The following is a 15,439-nucleotide window of genomic DNA, read 5'->3' on the forward strand; positions in this document are numbered from 1 at the left end:
AATTAGTAAAAAAGAATTGTTTAAATTACTTCCCATCATCTTTCGAGTTAAATCCAATATATTGATATTGAAATACGAATTTCAATAAACTTCAACAGAAATTTCATTTTGCCTTGCATTCAACGGAATCAATTATCGAGGTGATAACTTTCTGCTCGTCTTCTATTTTCATAAGAGGTCGCGTAAAAAAACCTAACTCTGCGCGAACACGCGGTAATCTAATCAGGGATCACAGACTCTAAGAGCCTGTCTCTTTTCCCTCAAAATACTGCGTGTCGGTTCGTTTCGCGCGATGAGCAAAGGGGGGCACCGTGATATGAGAAAGACGGCTCTTACCTGGCTAGAGGAAGTTTACCCACGGCGCTGAGAGTCGTCGGAATAACGGGATGGGAGAGTGGGACGGTTTTCGTAGCAGCGAGAGCAACTCGTAAAGACTTTTCCACCTTCTTCTTGCACTTACTCGTTCACTCTCTCTTTCTAGCGTGTCATAAAGCATCTTCGCGAGTCTCTCGCCTAGACGGTGAATACGATCTGATGTTATTACTGCGATGCCGTCGCGTTGCGTAATATATTGCCTTTCGTGGCGCGCGTTTGCTTCGTTTAAAATAGGAAGAAAACGAATACGTACGCGGGAGACCCCGAGCAGGAAGGGGAGATAAAGGAAAACGGTGCGATGAAAAGCTTCGCCGGAAGATATTGTATTAATATTTCGAACTCGATCATTTTTTACGGAAATGTCCATATTGTTTAAAGGTGTTACGAACTTTAGTGATCATCTCTGCTGTCGGAGTAGTCAAGCCGGAGACTTCTTGTTTGTAATACAGTAGATATAAGAAAAAAAGATAACTTTGAACAATGACCAGAGTGCAGAGGTTAATGAAAATTTTCAGTTTCATAATATATGCTATCTATTAGTGTAAGAAACCATATACAAGACTGTTACATAAGAATTCACTCAATTATTAAAATGTTTGATACCACAACAATTATAATATCAAACTTTACGAAAAAGTGGTTTTATATCGAAGTGTACCTGTGCAGTCCTCCCGAGACGCATCGATCGAGCAGTACACCTTAATATCCATGTACCGAAACGATCCCGTGATGGCGTAATCTCCGGTTTACCCCAGTCGATTCGATCAATTACACCGACACCATTGTAATTTGTAGCGTCTCTATCTGCATTTGTCTGGAAGCCGGTTAACGAGGCCAGGCCGATCGTCGAAGGAACGATCCGGTTGTGCCTGAAGCCAGGCCCCGATTAATCGGCTCCTCTTCATCGGGAACCGGTGCGTGTGCGGTGGCCGAACGGATACACGGCGGTTTATGAGAACGATCCTCGCGTTTAAACGTTACCCCGTGAATATTTCTCGCTCGTAGTTTCGTCCTCGTTGGTTTCCCCTCCGTGAAACGCAAAATAAAGTGGTCCAAAGCGCGCATCGAGCAATTAATTACCGCGATCTGATTGCGCGCAATTAATCCCGCCGTCTTCCCGGCGGATCATTAATTAGGAGCAAACGAATGTCTCCGGGATGTAGACACACGAAGGTACGCTCCTCGTTTATTTGGAATAATTTACCTCGCGAACGAACCTCTTCGTTGAATCTTCGGGCTAAGTCTCGACGATAAATTGTCCATTGAAAGAACTACCCTTGTCGTTCTAGGCTTTTCGAAACCTTCGAAGAACCAGAAGAATGTTTAATTAGATATTGAAAACCAGGAAATAAATTGTTTATTCTTTTTCTGCAATTGATATCGCCTGAGAATTGAATAATTGTGGACTGTCTGGATCGAGGTCGAGGGGAGTAAAAGAAGATCTCGTGAATACGTTAATGGAGGAAGAATGCTACCAAAAGTGGCAATAATCCTCGGAAGCGGTCATAAACGGGCACGCCTACTCTTTTTCCACGACGTTGGAACAGAGGATAATTCGATTCACGAGGGAGAGGACTCGAGTAACGAGCAGGAAAACCTGGGTTAGCTTCGCCTGGTGAAACACCGTATAAATAAAAACTCAACGGTACAAGGGGAGTGGGGATATAGCGGTTGCGTGGAATTCACTGCCAGTCCCGGGGAGAACTTCCTCCTCCGTGCGGCGGCGAATGATAATTGCGTTTCTGCCGCTGTTAACGCGCGAACTCCTCGAATTTCTCCCGGGACCTTGTCCGATATCAAGACAAGAGTGTCTTGGAAGAGTTCTATTTAGACGTTTTTTAAGTACTTCGAACCATCCCTGCACACTTAGATTCCACAGAAAATTGTTTTTTTTTTTTGCACTTTCCAGCATTAAGTTTTACCTTGTAAGATTATCATTTCTATATGTCGCATACAAAGTCGCTGCATTTTCGGGAAGGTAGTTTGTGATCGATCGAATCGAATCACTTTTAAACTTTAAGGGAGAAAGCACCCTTTCTATCCGAGGCGTCCCTTTTACTTATTCCCTTGTAACTCGTAAACTACAGAAGATATAAAAGGAAAGTTTAGATAAATTATACGTCGTTTTTAGTCGTCCATATATCGATAGGACGGAATGTTGAAAAGAAGAATAATGTGTTCAAAAATTTTTATTTGAAAATAGTTTTCTTGAAAATCGTCTCCTACCGAATTGATCGAAACTGTTGTTCAATATCTTTTATAGTTTAAAAGTTACATGCCAATAAAAAGAAGGGACTCCTCGGATAGAAAGGGTAGTATCTCCCTTAAAGTCTAAAAATAACACGAACCAAATACGGCAAAATTCTTAGGCAAGTCTCATAAACAATTCAGCAAAGTTACAGAATAATTCGCGTGTATCATTTAGCGAACATCCCTTATCAGTGTCGGGTCACCAGTGATCGTCGTGGCGGCGGAGAACGTGTCGAGAAATTGCTGTTATTACACTGTGTTAAAAGGATCAAGAATCCCGTCCACGGGTTTGGTACCACAATTCTGTGTCGGTTGAATGAAGTCCATCCTCTCGAAAGAGTAACTTCGCTACTTTTACTTTCGGTGCGGTTCGCCTGTCTGTATTACGTTCTTGTTCCCGCCGGATTTCGCAGTTACCCACGTCGCGCGCGCAACCTTTGTCCATGGGATCAAGCGGTTTAATAACATGATTCAAGGAGCGGCAGCCGATTGGTGCATTAAGGTCAGGCTGGGTCGTGGTGTATAAAGATAATAGCTCAGCCACCGACCGATCGACCATAAGGCGCGGAATGAGTTCTCTTCGTGTCCGAGTATGTAACGCGCGTGAGAGATTCATTAAGGCGCGCGTCGAAGTTTAGGAAACATGTCTTTCGCAATCCCTTCGACGCCTGACATTTACGTGTTAAAAGTGGCTGAGAGCTTGGGGGGTTCCGTGCGAAATAAGTTCCCTTAACGGCGGCCAACTCGATAATTATCGGTTGAAAGAATACAGAAAATGAAGATGTATTCTTCGACTAATTGCGAATCGTTTAGATCAATTTAAAAGGGTAACAATAAATTGGACAGACGCTTATTTGTCTGATTCAATGTCTTGCACAGTTAAGAATGATATAATAACTTTATTAAAAGTTCCTGTCGGGTTTATATTTATGTATTCTGCATAGTGCATAATGGTGTAAGTGTGGTGTCAGTCGAATCCGCTTGTCTAGGGTCTACTTTACAATGACACTAAAATCATTTCTCTCTGACTGTATAATATAGTATGTTATGAAATTAAGATTACTTTCTAACCTCCTCTCAGCAATAACAACCGAGTGTACGTACACGTTCACGAATCCTCAGTACCTCGTCCATAGATCGTGAGAGCATCGTCCAGCCGAGAGTAATTCGCCGATGATTCCGGGCATCGAAGGAAATCCTGTCCACCAGAAAGTCGGCTTTCGGGGGTTCCCACTAATGATGAAATCGAGCGATCGAACGGCTGGCCGACCGTCGATCGAGGCGAACCGAGGGTCACCGAGGGGGTCAGGCCGCGCAAAAATAATAATCAATCGAACGAGCCGGGCAATTACGCGGTGGCGGCGGTGCTTGTGCTGCGGTTTGCCCCCCTTGGGCCAGGTGAGACGAGGACAACCAAAGCCTTTCCCTCCCGCCTTTAATTCGACGTGGATCTCTCCCTTCCGCCACCGCCCTCCTCTATCATAACCCCAACCACACTCCAGACTCCCTCGCTTTATTATTAAAAGTTCAAATTCCGCTGGGAGTCGATCTTGCGGCGAGCCAACACCCGCCTGCGTCCTCCCTTTCCACCTCTGCTGGTTCTTCTCCACCGAGCTTCTTCTCTGTACACCCCTTGTATACGGGGCCCCCGTCTTTATAAAGTCGTGCAAACACTGCCGATGATCTTCAGCATCCGGCTGACATTTCGTAGCTCCGCAGACACCGGTCTTTCGGCTCTCTGCCGTTTTAAGTGACGTCCTGTTAGAGAGGTCGAGGCGTTGAACCGCACGGTGAGAAGCTAAACGTTGGAGGCTGGGAAATTTTTGGAAAGGTTATGGTTGCAGAGGTATATTCGTACACTGTTATATTAAAGGTCGACAGACTTTGATGCACTTTTAAAATTAGTGTTGCACCGGTGCAACAGTGGGAGTTAGAGGGTTAACGACTTATTCATAATTCGTCTTACGAAACTGCTTCACAGCAATTCAGAGAATTCCAGATATTCGAAGCTTTAGACTTTAAAGTTTAGAGCTACCGTGACATGTTCGAAAAATATTCACGAGACAGAACACGAAGACGGGCACCGATATATATACACGTACCTTCAACTAGAATTTTTCGAGCGCCCTGGTCGGTGTACCATTCGGCAATAAAACTCGTGCGTAGGATCCCGTGCTCGTTCCAGCGGCGATTTTTTCCCCGGTACCCGTACATCGCCAGGCGGAATTGTCGAAAGGCGGTAAAACTGTCCCAGCAATGGAGAGAGAGAGCAGCCGCGAATTACGCGCGAGTCGATTGGCCGTTTACTCGTTAGGGACTGATTGAAAACGCGCGAATGGAATATTTAAACGGAACAGGAGTCGGCCGGGGCGTTGCGTCCGGTCGGAAAACCACAGGCTCGTTTCCTCGTCCGCGACAATTCGTTGCCATCGAAAACGTACGGCCGCGGAAACATTTTGAGGCTCTATAAACAAACGAATCGCGTGGCCACTACAGAGGTCCTGTATCCGTGGTTCCTGGGAACCTTGATTCGTGTTCCCTCGCCGAATTGACCGCCATTTTGAGCGTTCTCCAAGTGGATACAGAGGTAAGAATGACGAAAGTTTACACGCCTTTGGTTTATGAGTTATGCAGGGTTTGTTATTTTAGAAAATTAGTCCGATAATTTTTGAAGAAGTAGCACGTGAATATAGATCTTGCTCTCACTGATTTACGTAGGTACGATATATTTAATGCGATATGAACTAAGGTTTGGGAAATACGGAACATCAGGTGCTTTAATTCTTGTTAATTGTGCTGGTGATTATGAAAGTGGTCTACAAAAAATTGAATTTTTCTTTTGTTTTGTGATATATTGATTTATATTTCGGTACCAGGGAAGAATTTTCGAAACGAAATGTACGTGACCGACGCTAGTTTCATGGCACAATTATTACATGAATATCCACGCCACTTTTGTAATCACCGACACAATTATTACACTATTAAGGAACAGTAGTCGAAGATTGCAGACATTAACTGCGAAATGGACGAAATTGAAACGTTCGTAATCTGTTTCTCTACTTCCAGACGCAATTCGTGTAATACCATATCATTAAATACAGAACGCAATTATCGCAGAGAAACCGGAATTCTGTAATTCATAGCTTTCTTAAACAATCTGTTAACCTCCTGATCCTAATAATGTTTGATCTCGCCATACAGTCGATTACAAAAGTATTCGGCCACCTTAGGCATTAAGCGAATTTTACGTAAAATTCATGCAAATAGGATTTCGTATGGTTCTTTAGTTTCAATTCTAAAATTCCATATAAAATTCACTTAAGGGATCACATACATTTGACGGATCGGTAAATGGGGTTATCTGTATGAATTTTTTTTTTCATGTAATAAAATATTCTGTTTAACAATCAAGATGTACATATGATGTATGTTTCCGACAAGACCCCACGTAAATATCAGTGTTATTTCCCAAGATATCATAATTCTTTTAGTAAGAGAATACAGCATAATTTGTACACAAAGAGATGTGCATCTTGAATCACAATTAAATGTTTTTTTTGCATAGGAAAAAAAAATTCATTAAAAGGAGCCTATTTTCCAACCTGTCGAAGGTATGTAAACCCCTGAATGCCTAAGGTTGCCGAATACTTTTGTAACCAACTATACATATATGTATCAATCGAAATTCGATTGGACGTCGATAAGCCGCCGCGCGAAAAAAATCATCCTCTCGACATCTAATTCACTAAAGGTACACGTGTAAAGGCATTCAAAAGACTACTGTCTTCGTGCACGATATCGCCTCGCCCAATATCACGCGCGCGCGTTGCCCCAATAATTTGTCCGCAGACGATTTTTTTTCTTGGCTCGTTTGGCCCAAGCGCAACTACAAATTGTTCCGGGAACGCGATCGAATCGATCCCCCCTCGGGATCGGAGGGGCGTTTTTTCGCCTGGATCGTTTCGGGATCGTTTAACGACTCGGCCGCGACGCGATGTGTATAGGTAACCGCCCTCGAACGATCGGCCACGACGACGAGACGCAAACGGTCGATCGCGAGTGTAATTCGGACTCACGCGATTACGTATTATGCTAAACACGCGAGAATGGCTTTTTAAATGGAACATCTACATTTATGCGCCGTCCCTGGCCGATCGAAATCCCCCCACCTATTGCATGGCCGTCGAGCGCGGTAAGCACCGGCGAATTAAACGCAATTTTCGTCCACGGCGAGGTATGCATAACAAATTGTCGACGGAGTCTCGAACGTCTTTATACTTTGAAAACGGGTCCGGCCCAAGGGATCGTTATGCACGTAGCACGGGGGCAAAGGGACGGGTTGCTTCCGTCCACCGTCGATCGATTACAATCCAATTATTATTCTCTGCATAATACCTATCCCTTCCCCCCCCCCCCTGGAGTCGTTCGTGGTCCACCGTGTACTCACCTGCCCACGAATCTGGCTGGATCCTAATCGGTCGCGTTTCGCGGATAATAAGGCCGAAGATGGGGTGGTCGAGGAACGGCTGAAGGGACCAGGGTGTCCGCGAAATTGAAAATTAAACGTCTCGCTGGCTACCGGGAATCCTTGATCGATATTCTTGAATCGTGGATTTTGTTGTGCACAGTATGGATTTTTTTTTTTAGGATAATATATGGATAAAAATTCAATCTCCACAAGAGAAATGTTGAAATAATTCAAATTACAGTGATCGAATTGGGTATTGTTTCTGCGGCGTAACCAGCTGTGTAATATAACGTACTCGTATATTGTCCCGCAGTGGATAATTCCATTTACCGGAAAAAAGAAAATTAAAAGCTGGGCCAATAGTTCTGGAACGTCTTGTATAACGTCTCCCCTTCTTGCGTATCTGCTCACCTGACTATGATAATGAGACCGAGGAATAGGGCCGATCGGTAGGATCCAGAAAGGAGATGGGTGTTGTCCGCGAAATTGAAAATTGAACGTTCCGCCGCCAGCTACCAGGGGATATTTTCGTTTTAACCGGCGATATGCTTTTTCTGTTTCATGCGCTGCCCGGGCATCATCTCGCTCCGCCAGGATCCAACGTCCGTGAGTATGGGTTATTAAGTATCATGAAATGTTGCACACTGTGTATATCGGGCCACGAGGTAAGAGAGGCAGGCAAACGAACGGGTTTCTTTCCAGTCGCGGACCCGATTCTCTCGGTCGTACCGCCGAAAAAAAGTCTCGCGGGTATCGCGTTTCACTTATTGCGGGCCATCGCTGGCCCGTTTCGATCGCGACGCTTGAAATGTGGAACGAAAGAGAGACTTTGCAAAAATTCGGCGCTTTCCACGAGAGTTTCTCGTGTGTGGAGTAAGTTTTTTCTGAATTGATATCTCGACGACAATGATGAACGGTGTTACAAGAGACGGGATCGAATGAAGAGTAGGGGAAAGGTGTCCGAAACGATCCCTCCGGGTAAAATGATTCCTGGCTGCCCTGTGGTTATTAGTGGTGCTATATCGTAATATCATTCTACAATGGTTCTCCAGGAATCATTATACCCATATGCTTTATTATTGTGTTTTGTTTTAGTTACAACAATGCCCCGTCAATATGAAAGAAAACAAAGCGTCAAAGCTGTTTTTATTTAAATAAAATGTAATAACTGAAATGCTTTTTAATGTTCATCGTATTTACTATCAATAGGTATAAAGATCCCCGGGGATCATTTTATACACATACATTTCAAAATAATCCTTAGTATGCCTTCAATGAAATGTGAATAAAAAATATAATTGATCAGGTAGCTAAATTTTATTTGAGCCAGTGATAAGATAGATAGACTAACTTACAAAAACTACTTTAGTCTTATTTAAATAATGAGTATTTGTATTTTTTACATAAATTACGCCTTAAAGGGATCGTTTTAGTCACCTTTCCCCTACTTTGAAGACGATCGAATCTTGTTGAGAGTATAAATTAGACTGCAAAGCTGCGTCTACGCTGTATAGCAGAACAGTATTATATAACAAACTGTTATACAAGCTTGCTATATACAGTATGTTTTTATATTGTATTACCAGATTATACCTTTTGGACAAGTCTGTAACAAGTTTGTATAACACTTCGCATCTCATTAGTAATAATGACGGCACACTTGATGGATAACATACAACTTGCTATATAACACGGAAAATGTTACATAACACCATGCTATATAACATTTTTCTTTCTGTTTTTTCTAACAAGTTTTTATAACTTCGTTATATAACGTGTTATGCTGTATAGTGTAGACGCAGCTTAACGTAAATATGGAATTGATTCGTTGAGTAATATATGAGATAAAGTAGATTACATTTTTTAACTGCCTGTATAACTCTGTCATTTAAAATTCAATTTCCTCTCAGTTATTACCTCGGAATATTAGTACACTGTCATACTTATCATTTCAAAGTATGACACTAAGAAACAAGCATCCCGTGTCGATTACATTGCACTCGAAATGTCAGGAGTCGCAATCTAAAGGCAATTTCCACCTGCAGAGGCGTCACATTATCTCGACGATCATCCGATTAACGATTACAGTTGCAATCGGTAGTCATGAATGGGTATCGATAACAACTCGGTGAAACCGCTCCCCTCGCCAGGGGCATTCTTGATCTCAAGCTTTCTGTTTCATGTCTCGGCTACCATCCACCGGTCCGGACCCCGATGCATCAAATCGCCGACGGAACCGAACCGAATATCAGGGCGTAAGTACCATTCAGATTCCTACGCCGTCCGGGTAATAGCATGTTATCGATGCGCCTCGAAGGAGGTCGCGTATCAAAATGGCGCCATTAAATGCAACACATCGCTTTCCCTCCGGTCCGTCTTGACTCACGTATGCAAACAGTGTGTGCACGTATACCTGGCAAGATCAATCCGACAAGTAAAAGATCATTTTGTTGCAATCCAGCGCGAATCAGCGGGATGAGGGGTGGTAAGTGGCGGAGGGAAAAGGGGGAGGGACAGGACGAGCGTTTACATGCACGAATCGATAATTTTCGAAATGTCCGAAGAACGATCCATGAAGTCGTGCCTTCCCACCCCTCGTACATTCTAGATGGCGGGGCGGCATCGCGTGAACACGGCTACTTATTGAATCCTCTTCTGGCCGCGCGCAACTAGCCACGATGATGCAGGGAAAACGGCGCGCGGAACCGTCGACTAATTACTTAAGTAATAATAATCCTCCGGGCGAGGGAGCGACGATCCTTCGGTGTAATTTATCCGCGGAACCTTCTTCCCCGCGGGCATTCGCGAAGTCGCGAGAAAAGCCGGCCAGGCACGCGATATCAGTCTTCTCGCGTGTACACACCACAGACGGAACTGCCGTCGTCCTGTAAACCGGCCGATTTTAATGATCCTCCTGGGACGCGATTGTGAAAATTGTGCTTAGAAATTGTTTCGCGAAGCATGAACCTGCGATTCCTTGTGATTCCTCGTGAAAACAAATAAGAAAAAAGTATGGAATAAAATTTTGTCATTCTCGGCTTAGTTGTCGAGAAAATCGAATTGGTAATTAATCTGAAACGCGTGTGTATTCGGCGCGGTAGTAAGTAGAAACGGACTGCAATGACTAGACGTGTTAGCAAAGTCCTATTCGATAATTGAACGGGTTATTGCACGCGTATCAAAAAATTTCTTTGGTAAGTATAATCTATGCAATACTTGGAATTGGATTCTTAGGTTTCACCGTTTGGGCTCATCGTATATTTACTATTGGATTAAATGTAGATACTATTCAAAGTGAATTTTCTCGAAAACTAAGCCGAGAATGATACAATTTTATTCTGCATTTTTTTTCTTATTTTTTCATAAGGAATTCATGCGGTGCCCGTTTTTTCATATTATTCGACCGGACTCTGTATATACCGTGCACGCGTGTGTGTCTTTCCATGCACGACCGCCGCCGTCGTAATCGGCCGATGGATCGAGAGGCCCGCGGTTAGCTCTCAATTAACCGGCAGATTTCTATCGGGGCCAGTCCATCCTTCTCCGGTCCCGCGATTATCGCCCGCCGATTGTATAATGAGCCGCGATCGTCGCCGCGACTCGACACGAAATTATGGACACCGAGATCGCGGAGATTCATTTCGAATCGATCGAGTGATGATGGGGATCGTTACGCTTGCGATCTGCGTCGGTACCAGTTGTGTTGTGGGTATCTGAGTGCTATCGGTAACAGATTCTCCGATTTTGATAACAGGGAGACGACGACGATGATGATGATGATAGGAAAGAAATACACCCAGCCCAGGAATATTCATCTTTTAGATTGACTACCTGAGAATTTTGTCGAGTTGTTACGTGCACTCGTAAGTAGACTGCGGAAGTTTATGTAAATTCACAATATTTAAAAACTCAAATGGGACAAAATTCTGAATTCTGCACCAGAGGCTTCTCTATATTAATAACAACCCTTAAATGCAATGAAACTTTATCAAAATCTTCAGTTGCTTGTACTTTCCATATTAAGAGTCACTATAAATGCATAAACATCCACAGTCTACTCATCATGACGATCCAATGAAACAATATCTGATACCTCCACGAGCCCACGCGATCAATTCCACCAGCTCGAAATCTTCTCCACACTAACCCAGCTCCTTCCATAGGTATACTTCAATTTTTTCCACAAAAAATTTGCATTCTCCTTAAAATTCACCCGCGTCCGATCCCAGTGAAAAGGGTACGCATCGACGAGCCGAACGGCCTTCGGACTAAACCTGCGGGAGGAAAGAACGAAGACGAAGGGAAGAGAGAAAAAATTCCGCGATCGGTATCGGGGCGCGCGTTTCACGCATCGAAGATGGAAACTCGGGGGCCTCGCGGCTCGCAGCCGCTTGTACAAAACCGGGGGACGGGTTGGGGGGGATAGGGCCCTGGGGCCCCTCTCGGGAAGCGAGGCCACGAATACGAAATGACGGGACGGATATCTGACGTCTCTATAGCAGTAAAACGGCGGGCATACGTGGCCCCGTCGCCGCGACGGGGGTCCCAGAGACGTCGTCGGAGACATCGAGCGCCGCGGGCGGGCATTGTCTCAAGGGAGTCCCAAGGGCGAGGCCCGTAGAACCGGGGCCCGCAACCCCAGGCTGACACGCACGAGGGGGTCGCAAGCATCCCGTCGGGGGTCCTCCCCCACCCCACCGAACTAAATTAATAACCGAATCTCTGCCCGAGTGTATTCCTATTTCGGGCGAGGAGTTATCGGTCCAACGGCCACTTGAACTGCCGCGAGCCCCGGGGCCCGGACTGTTACACCCACGCGTTGTGTCCCCCCTTTGGCCGGTGAAACGAATGTTATACCCTCTGCCCCGGCCACGCCGAGTGACTTACGACCCCGATAAACGATATTTACGGCGTAATCGTTAATTAAAATATATTGGCCGTGGCTCGCCGGCCGGAAACGGATTCGCGTGAACGCGTGTCCGACGGGATCTTAATGAGGCCCCGGTTGGTACGTCTCTGTTAGGTTTTCTTATTTGCCACGGCAGACAGTTGAAACGCTGTGTCATGCCACAGTGGTCCGTGAACAAAATTTCGTAGCTAAGATTGGTCGAAAAGAAAATTTCTTTTATCTTCTTTTCATCTACAGTAAGTGTCAAATATTACGAAAGCGCTGGATGTCTAAAATAATTATTTAGGGGATATTAAAAAAATTAACGTGGCCTAAACTATGTAATTTTTATGAAGCATTATACTTTATTTAACGTTCTAAGTATCCTAATAATTATAAGCATTTGTCGTTTAATTTCCACTCGGATGGTCTCACATCAGTGCAACGAGCCCAATTCTGAAACCGTATTCTTTATCACCAGCAGAGAAATAAATTCGCACTAATTGATTTTACGAGTATTAAACGTCACATTTAAACTCCACGCAACCTACCAAGATAGAGACAAACTCGCATTACCGTTTCATATCAAAGGTTCCTTCGATCACCGATGCTCACTATCGCATCGCCTGGCGATTAACAGCAGGCATATACAGACATCCCCGCGATAATCCTGCCGCATTTTCATATACATAATACCTATCGCCGGTCGGGCAATTTGTAAAACACGACTCATCGGCCTCGCTCGCCTTTGCCTCGACCTTCAACACAAACACACATGCACGTTACACCTTGAATTTTATACCCCTTTTTCTTTTTGTCCACCGCCGGTATATCGCGAGGCGGCGCTATAAGCGGGCGCAATTAAAAGCGTGCAACGGGGACATTTATGTCGGCACTAACTGCCCGTTAAGACGGAAGAACCGCCTAACCGTGGAAGGTGTAATTGGTCGACGTGCTGAACCCTGCAGCTCGTAAAACAGCGGGCCTGCCCACTGGCCTGGCCGCAGTTTTTCCGTTCAGGGCCCACCCGTCAGGGTGCCCCCGTGTATCGTTGAATTTTCAATTAAATCCAAACCCATCGATCTTACCCTCCTTCGTTCATCGCTGGATCTCCAGATCTAGGACGGAAAGCACTTTTCCTCACGAAATCTCACGACCTTCGTAAACTATCATCGGGGGTGGGGAATTGTAACGAGATGCTTAATTAAAGCTGCCTAACACGCGAGACGAATAATGCCTGTTACGCGCCACGATACACCAGGATTGATAAACATTCACGATATATAATTAGGAAGTCCGTTTCAAACCGCGTGACGCGAGCTGGTATATAAATTAAACCACTTGCAATCGTGAATCGCTACGCATTCGAAATGCAATAACCGGCTGCGAAACATTGGGGGAAATGTGCGATAACGTTCGTCACGGCCGGAACCGAGGAAACACCTTGTATCCATCGTGAATGCTACACAGGGAGAGAGGTAGGTGTTCTCCGACTAGAAGGTGACTTGCGAAAACCGTTCGGATAACAAGCGTTTCCCGGCCGTGTTATTAACGCTGATCCGCGGGAGGATAGCGCGCCGCTGCGGCTTCTACAACTTACAAATTCTAATTCTCCGTTTCCCGATGGACGACTCTCCCCGGTGAAAAATCGTTGGTGGATCGGCGCACTGGGTTTCATGACGCGTTGCTTCTTGCAGGGTGTTCTTTAATTCATGGTAGGAATGGAATAGTGCTGATTCTACCGGCGAATAACAAGTCGAGAATATAGATTGAAAATTCTGTATAAGCAGTTGCATTTTCAAGTAATTTGTGTCTAACAATGGAAACACCTTTGAATGTTGAAAAAAGTTCTGTGAAATTCTTTTTAAGAAAATGGTTTGTCAATTTTTGTTAACGTAAATTTATAGTGTTCATTATACTATTCTTCTGATAATAAAGGAGGTGCCTCTTCTCCTTGTCTTCTCCTCTCGTTGCTACCTCCACACAGTCATCCCCCCACTCCTGCCTTCATCATAAGCGTCATTAGGTCGCTCAGACAAAAAAGCGTGCCTCTTGCCTCGCTATAGACTCGCGGTCAGTCCCGTTCAGCGAGCGCACAACAAGGGAATAATGCCACTGGCCCAGAATAACCAATCCCATTTCTTCCTTAACGGGGTTCGATTAAAATGCCAGACGTCGGTAGGAGAGATTCCCGCCCTCCGATACGCGATATTGTTACGCGTGTACACGTTGTAAACTGTCCGGATCCGTGACGGAGTCACGCGATATGCATTATGCACGCACGTAACGCGGCGGCACTGCGCCGGTAGACGTTTCCGCAATCACTCCCACGATTCACCGAGCCCGACGCGGTGACGAGTGCCGCTTTGTGAGAAACGAGCCATTGATGTTCCAACCTACGTTTCCGCTTCCCCACCCCTTACTCGGTCGCGATTCAAGAGGTGCATCGCGATCATACTTCGATTCTAGGAGATTTTTCCTTTGGGACCATTTCTACCTAATTGGACTATTACTACTAAGTATTTTACTAAAACATCTATAAAGCACAGATCCTTTAAAGTGCTTCTACAATAAGCAAAAGCACCAGAGTCCCGAGTGAATGTGTAGTTGCGTCACATGACAGATTTCTATCGTCCCCATTAATGTTGCATTTAGAAGTCCAAGAATCCATTTAGAAATCCAGAATTACAATGTTTGAACACTTACGAAATACAAATATGGTCATCGTGAGTGGTCGGAAACTTTGTAGAGTGATCAGTATCATACGATTCAGACGTTAAATCTTCTTCAATGGATAAGATCGTTCAGTCTTTCGGTGCTCAACCGCCGTCGCAGAACCGTTTCGAAAGTACGCGGGCTGTCAGAAGTCGCTTTTACTGTCGCATGAATTTGAAAAGTAATTACGGTCGTTGTGTAGTACAAGCAGGTTCCGGCTCCGCGCGGAGCCTTCGAGTGTAAATAAAAGGAGGGGATATCTTTATTACGACTAATTTCTCGCGTGCTCGTTATTCCGGGCAGAGAGGACGAGAGAACGCTCGTTGCGAACGCGTTAACGCCCCGGCGATAGAAAGGGCCTAACGAAATAATTGTTACGATCGTTCGCTGTAATTACCATCATTTCGGCTCGTTAGTTTTTCGAGCTGCTTGGCCATCCGGTGATCCCGCGTTTATCCGGCCCCGACCGTGCTGCAATCTTATATACAACCCTCCACCGAGTGATTGTGCACCTATCCTTTTGTAATTGTTACCCACCGTTGAGGATTGGCTGATTCCCGAGCCCTGTAATCAGCATAACACGAGTATATATTTTTTACTTACATTCTTGTTAATCTAGTATCTGGCTAATTGGACTCTTCGAACGCCTCGAGTTGTAATTTTAATCCGTACTCTCTCGAACATTGTTTCACCAGAAACAGCTCAATTAGTGATTCCAGTTATTCCCTTTTGATCCGTTA

General features: G+C 44.8%; 1 protein-coding gene across 2 annotated transcripts in view; it reads left to right on the forward strand.

The window, feature by feature from the left end:
* Positions 1–15,439, forward strand: part of LOC107186517 (ankyrin repeat domain-containing protein SOWAHB) — a 150,970-nt gene that overhangs the window by 81,930 nt on the left and 53,601 nt on the right. For both annotated transcript variants that reach the window (XM_015574399.1, XM_015574400.1), the window contains exon 7: positions 7,691–7,703. In XM_015574399.1, the coding sequence (XP_015429885.1) occupies positions 7,691–7,703 (13 nt within the window). The remainder of the gene's footprint in view (positions 1–7,690; positions 7,704–15,439) is intronic.

Source organism: Dufourea novaeangliae, unplaced genomic scaffold (assembly GCF_001272555.1).
Source record: "Dufourea novaeangliae isolate 0120121106 unplaced genomic scaffold, ASM127255v1 scaffold65, whole genome shotgun sequence".
Taxonomy (NCBI): Eukaryota; Metazoa; Arthropoda; class Insecta; order Hymenoptera; family Halictidae; genus Dufourea; species Dufourea novaeangliae.